Source organism: Mesitornis unicolor, unplaced genomic scaffold (genome assembly GCF_000695765.1).
Source record: "Mesitornis unicolor isolate BGI_N332 unplaced genomic scaffold, ASM69576v1 scaffold37988, whole genome shotgun sequence".
NCBI lineage: Eukaryota > Metazoa > Chordata > Aves > Mesitornithiformes > Mesitornithidae > Mesitornis > Mesitornis unicolor.
Genome location: NW_010200480.1, coordinates 22,021 through 28,513, shown reverse-complemented (window position 1 = coordinate 28,513; position 6,493 = coordinate 22,021). Strand labels below are relative to the sequence as shown.

Below are 6,493 nucleotides of genomic sequence, written 5' to 3'. Positions count from 1 at the left end.
TGCTTCAGCCCCCTTGTAACAAGACCATTTTTCTCTTCATGTTTCTATGCACTCTGGGAGTTCAGGGCCTGCCACCCCTTAGAGCTGACATAATCACTAAATTCAGGTTTTTATGCTGTGAATTTTTTTATGCTGTGAATTGCTGGAGATCTTTGTCCTTGACTCCATCTTGTAGTTATTCAGGTCAGCAGAGCCATTTCTTTTGTGTTGGTGAGAGGGAAAAATAGAAATAGCAACTGAAATAAGTCAAATTTTAAAAAATCAGTCTGTTTCTTAGTCTTCTTGGTAATTTGGGTCATGTCCTAATATTGTCACTCAAGCCGGTGGCTGCTGCTCGTAGAACAGGATATGATACCATGGAGTATTATTTCTCAGGCTGTAGCATGTACTGGCTGTATGAATTCTGTCACTTCCTCATGAGGACAGTTCTGAAATGAACTTTTATTGAGAAAACTTTTTTTCTTTTCCTATATGAAGTTAGAATAGTTTGGAATGCATTTGTAGTGGTAGAGGTGTTATAATGTGAAACTCACTAATTGTTAATAGAATTTATTTTTTTTTTTATTTCTGCATCCAGGCTTCACTTATGAAATATTCGATGAAAACTTAGGCCTTAGTGTGTTTGGTTGTGTTTAAAGAATTCAAAATGCTCTGCTTGCAATCTGTGTATTTGAGTGTTTCTGAGTAACTTCTTTTAAAGTGCTGCTGTGTTTTCACAGGCTGGACACCACGCTCATAGACTTTACCGACATGAAGTGCCAACGAGGGGATTTAAGCTTCATTTTTAATGGTGATGCAGCACCCTCTGAATCTTTTGTAGTTTTAGACAATGAACAAAAAGTTTACCAACGAATACACCATGAGGTAAATATCTGTGTGAATGAGGGGGTGAAACACCTTGGGCTTTTACCGTGCAGCAGAAGTCTGACTTACTTTATCAATCAAAATGTGCCTCTCAACAAGACGCGGAGACTCTAGAAGACTGAACTAAAAATTACTCTAAACTGAAGTGTTTTTTGTTAATTTACTTGCTTGCCACTGCTCTGCACCCGTTCAGTCACCTTGGCCAGTTTAATATTTAACCATACAAAGATATGACTCGTTGGACCCCTTGTATTTAGTCCAGTTTTTAATTACATCTTTATCCACCAATCACTTAAGCACGTGGATCTTTGCCTATGGAAAGGGTGTGGCTCTGAGCTGGGTAATCACACTTGGATGCTTTATTTGCAATAATATTTAAGATTATACCATTTGGTAACCATTTGGCTGGAGCTTCTATAAAACGGTTTAAAAATTCAGGAAGCACTAATTCTGGAAAAAGTTCCAAATGAAAAGGTTTATTGATTTATTTTTATTTATTTTTTTTTTTAGAAGAAGCAATCATTACTACTAAGTTCTATTCAGTATTTGGGAATTTTTCTCCTAGGAATCTGAGATGGAAACCGAAGAAGAGGTTGACATTTTGATGAGCAGCGATATTTACTCCGCAACATTATCAACCAAATCCATCACCTTCACGCGTGCCCAAACAGGGTGGCTTTTTCGAGAAGACAAAACAGTAAGCTGAAAATTTCACAAACTGTTTTACTGGAGGTAAAATAGTTCAGACAGCTGTATGGTGATGTAGGTGGGGAGAAATAAGGAGTATAATATGATGTTTAGGACAGAGGAAAAATCCTTGTGTTGGTGCTGTAGATACCTTACTGGGATTGTGCACTGATAACTCATGTGGTTGGTTGTGTAAATTATAACACTTCAATCCCAAAGTCATCTCACTGCCATTACTCGGGTATACAAGAATTTAAATGTGTTTATTTTATCTCCTGCGAGTCATTAAATCTGTCCCGTTGCTTTTGTGCAGGAAAGAGTAGGAAACTTTTTGGCAGATTTCTACCTGGTTAATGGACTTGTGTTAGAGTCAAGGAAAAGAAGAGAACATCTCAGCGAGGAGGATATTCTTCGAAATAAAGCTATCATGGAGAGCCTGAGTAAAGGTGGCAACTTAATGGAACAGAATTTTGAGGTATATTGAAGTCATTCTTCCCAGTAGGCGAATGATCCTTCACAGCAGTCACTTAGCAAAATGTATACACAATGTTTTCATTCTGTTTTGATTGTCATAATTTAAAAATAATAAATCTGACCTATAATCATGGTGATACGTTAGGGAATTACCCTGATTAGGGCACACATTGAGGAATTTCTGTGTGGATTCAGTCTTAAATTGTCTCTCAGTAAAAGATGATAGCTTTGGCTGTGGCAAATCACTTCAGCTTCTTTCAGACCAAATGCATATTATTTCAAATGCCTTTCTGGTTCTCTTTTCAATCATGTTTTCCTTTAGCTTCATTAAAATGGCCTAAGCCTGTTATTATCACCATGCAATCAAGCGCTATTCAGAACGAGCCAGACATCATCTGGGAACATGCACACAGCCTTTTAAAAAGGAGTCATTTATTTCTGTATTAGCTTGCGCTTTACTTCTCATTCAGACCCTCAAATTAAGTGATTAACTGATGGATTAAAATAGCCACTTTCTGCATAAAATACATTTTGAGGCCAAATACCTAAATGGAGACTGTGATGGTGAAGCCTCAGCTGCGAGCGCAGTAGATTGTGCTGCTGCTCTTCCAAAAACTGAACTATGGTTGTGTCTGTGAATGGCGAAATATGGAGCTCATGTAAGGAGAGATAAAATTGTGATGTGTTTTTCTGCACAGCCCGTGCGGCGACAGTCGCTTACGCCACCGTCCCCCAATACCATCACCTGGGAAGAGTACATTTCTGCTGAGAATGGAAAGTGAGTATTGGTGGTTTATTGATGGTCACTTCCGTAGACACTTCTGTGGGATTTTTTCCCCTATTATGTAGTTTCTGTGTTCTTTTTGCTTATAGTTTTCTGGGGACAGAGGAACACAGGATCTGGTGGTGGTTGGTGTTTAATAATCTTCAGTGAGCTCCTGGGAACACATAAACAATATTGCATCAGCTGAGGCTGAAAATATTGAATGTGCATTTGCCAGGTACCTACGGCGTGAAATTTAAACATCTTGAAACCCTGCACAGCTAAGCTGGCTTCTTTTAAAGGAAGATTTTCTAACAGATTCATTACTGTATTTATCTTTACAATAGCAATAAATACTCCAACTCGCCATGTTTAAAATGAAAGTTTAATTGGACTCTAGTACCAGTGGCACTGTACAAAAATGCACAATTTTGAATACAAGGATACGCAGATCTGTTGTGGTGTTTTGGGTTTTTTTAACTAGTTTCCCTTGAAATATATTTGTGAGAGAACAAATACTCAAGCAGAATCAATAGGTTATGCTTGAACAGCTGCTACTATTGGGACAGAAACATGCATGTATATAAGATTTTGCTTTGTTTAATTATCTGATTAACAACTGAAGTGAGTTCAATGGGAAATCTAGATTTCTAGCCAATATAGAGCAGAAGAGGAAAAGATTTGGTATCTTATTTGTTGTCTCTTACTCTCCTATAACAGAATTTTCTTCCCTTGTTTTCTAGTATTGCCTTTTAGAGATAGCAGAGTGACTTTTCCACTTTCTCTGAGATCGTTTCATAGTCTAGGCTGAAAACAAAACTAGCCTTTTTCTAGTTCAACTCTATACTTTGTTCATGTATAGACTCTTTTATTTAACATCTGAAATCAGCTGTATATATTTCTGGATAATTGTCATATATTTTTGTAGTGTTTATTAATATAATATTTATAAGAAATTATTTGAGAACTTTTCTTAGATCTTTTTCCACACTGTTCTTGTCTTGTCTCCTGGTTTAGTAGAACTCAGAGTAATCTAAATTAAAGTAGTTACTGACTCATCTTTACAGTAAAATCTGTGCATGGTGTTTGCTTTACTGTAGGGATTCTTCACTGACTTTTTCAGTCTTGAGTCTTGCTTCCTTCCTTTAAAACCAAGGTTTGACCAAGAGACAACCTGACCCTGTCTTTGTCCCCACAGAGCCCCTCACCTGGGCAGGGAGCTTGTCTGCAAGGAGAGCAAGAAAACCTTCAAAGCCACCATTGCCATGAGCCAGGAGTTTCCCCTGGGAATCGAATCGTAAGTCAAAATTATTGGCCGTGAATGTTATATATGAAGGAAATGTTGTGATGTGGTGTGGGACCACACGCTGCAGTCTGGTGTGTGAAATGAGGACGAGAAATTAATAACTTTGGATCACTTTTATCTTTTCTAGAGGGAAAGCTTGTGAAACAAGCATTTGTAATGAAAATCTCGTTTCCTTTTCAGGTTATTGAATGTTTTAGAAGTAATTGCACCCTTCAAGCACTTTAACAAACTTAGAGAATTTGTTCAAATGAAGCTTCCACCAGGCTTTCCTGTCAAATTAGGTAAGCTGACCACAACAACTCTTGGCTTTATATTTGTAAAGTGTGTGTCCTTATTTATGCAACATGTTCAAGGCTTCTGTTGAGTTTTGGGAAAGAACTCCCTTAGAGTGTGTTACTATAGATTTTGGGAGAAAATAGTTACATTAGGGGAAGTAACATCAGGTAGGAAATCTGTGAGTATAGTCCTTCTCAGGAAGAGAGCTCTCTAATTTGTTTTTCTAATGCTAGGGGCTTGTTCTAGACTAAAATAGATCTACTGAATTATCCTTGTGTTCAAGGATGATTGTAGTCAGGAGTTAAGTCTTTTGTAGCGTTTTTGTATTTCTTTTTTCCTCAAGGATTATTGGTGATAAGTTTTTCACTTGCAAATAAATAGCAAGTAAACCATTACACTTCTGATAAATGGAAATGTATAAAGCGATGTACTCATGATATGGATTATCACAGCATGAGCTGCCAAGCAGCAGTAGCACTGTTCCCAAGTGTTACAGGATTCCTTGCACAACAGGATGCTGTAAAACCAGACCATTCTGCACAGACCATGTTGTATCTCTTGTCACATTTGCACAGCTGTTTACTGAGGATTGAATTTTTGCTTTTCTCATTAAATTAGTTCATTTTATTAGTTTTACTGAGTATAAGTTTTAGTGTTCAGCCTCCACTCACATTGCAAAAGGGTTGTATTTTAAAGCAGCCATTAAAAAGGCTCATTTCTCTGTGTGGATTTGCTCAGCTGAAGCCTACGTGCAGCAAGGTTATTTTATCTTGTTTCATCTCCAGGCCAGTGGCCTCTGCTGGAACAGATCAATTGGTGTTCACAGCACCTTGGTGTCCATGGTGTCTGTCCTCATCAAGGAAAACCACTGAATTAACAATATTAACAGTTTTAAATGGTACAGTGGGTATTGTTTCGATGCTCAGGGTACCTGAGCATATTCTTTAATAACTTTCTTTAAACCACTTCTGTTAAAGGGTTTTGAATTGCCATTGTATAGCAGACGAAATGAGTCAGAACTTAGGGATCTTTATGTAAGCATTGGTAATTATTGGCAGGGCTGCACTTCTCTGCTGCTCACTGTCCTGTTCTGCTTCCCACATAGATATCCCTGTGTTCCCCACCATCACAGCCACTGTGACTTTTCAGGAGTTCCGTTATGACGAGTTCGACGAATCCATTTTCACGATTCCCGACGACTACAAGGAGGACCCCAGCCGCTTTCCCGATCTCTAACCCAGCTGGAAGCTTAGCGGTGAATAACAGCACAGGGAAAGCCAATGGATGTGAATGACCCACAGGTAGAAATAGGAAAGTGGGTCAGAAAGGAAGGGATAGACTTAAAAATCCAGCAGAAAAGGGAACAGACATTGAGTGACTGATGTCCTGGTACTGTTGTGGGCATGTGCTCTGGTCCCTGATTTCCAGCGAGTCTCCCGATGTGTCAGTCACTTGTGTACGTGCAGTCCTGCAGGCGTGGTGGTGACACCTTGATGGCCCTCAGTGCTTTGCACGTGAGAGGACTATAATTCGTTTTTAAATTTTTTACATTTCTTGGTGATACGAAAAGCACTCTTGGACCATTAGCATCAAAGTGGAAATGTCTTAGCTGGATATTAGCCCTCTGAAACATCCCGCCCTACTTAAGGTGACCATATGATATTCTTTCAAGCTTTGTTTTCATGACTTGTAAACTATGTATCATTATGTATAGGTGAGTAATTGAATGTTAGTTGAACGTATATTAGAAGGAATGCCTTTTCTGTAGACGAATGAACCACAAGGTGATCATTAAACGTCTGCGCTCTCGTTCTGCAATGCCCTTCAGAAGCAGCATTGGCTCTGCGAACGTGTGATGGGCGTCCATGGTGGTGCTGTCCCTGTCCCTTGGCTGTGCACGGTGTCATGGAGCTCATGGTGACCATCCCTTCACTTTGCCACCATCCTGGCTGTCCACAGCACTGTGGGAGCAGCACTCTCCGAGGTTTGTTAGCTTCAAATTGTCGCTTTTGGCTCCTTTTTTCACGTTCACATAGGAGATGTGCACCGTAATGGTTGAGGTGATCTTGTGTTCATGCTCAGCAGCCACCTGAAAACATGAGATGCACATCAGGTAACAATCA

The 6,493-nt window shown here is 39.2% G+C and overlaps 1 protein-coding gene across 1 annotated transcript in view; it reads left to right on the top strand.

The window, feature by feature from the left end:
* Positions 1-5,719, top strand: part of ANKRD13C (ankyrin repeat domain 13C) — a 14,031-nt gene extending 8,312 nt beyond the window's left edge. Inside the window, exons 7-13 of the mRNA XM_010189775.1 lie at positions 720-864; positions 1,430-1,561; positions 1,865-2,026; positions 2,724-2,803; positions 3,987-4,085; positions 4,275-4,375; positions 5,476-5,719. Coding sequence (XP_010188077.1) covers positions 720-864; positions 1,430-1,561; positions 1,865-2,026; positions 2,724-2,803; positions 3,987-4,085; positions 4,275-4,375; positions 5,476-5,606 — 850 coding nt within the window. The 3' untranslated portion in view covers positions 5,607-5,719. The remainder of the gene's footprint in view (positions 1-719; positions 865-1,429; positions 1,562-1,864; positions 2,027-2,723; positions 2,804-3,986; positions 4,086-4,274; positions 4,376-5,475) is intronic.
* The last annotated feature ends 774 nt before the right edge of the window (positions 5,720-6,493 follow it).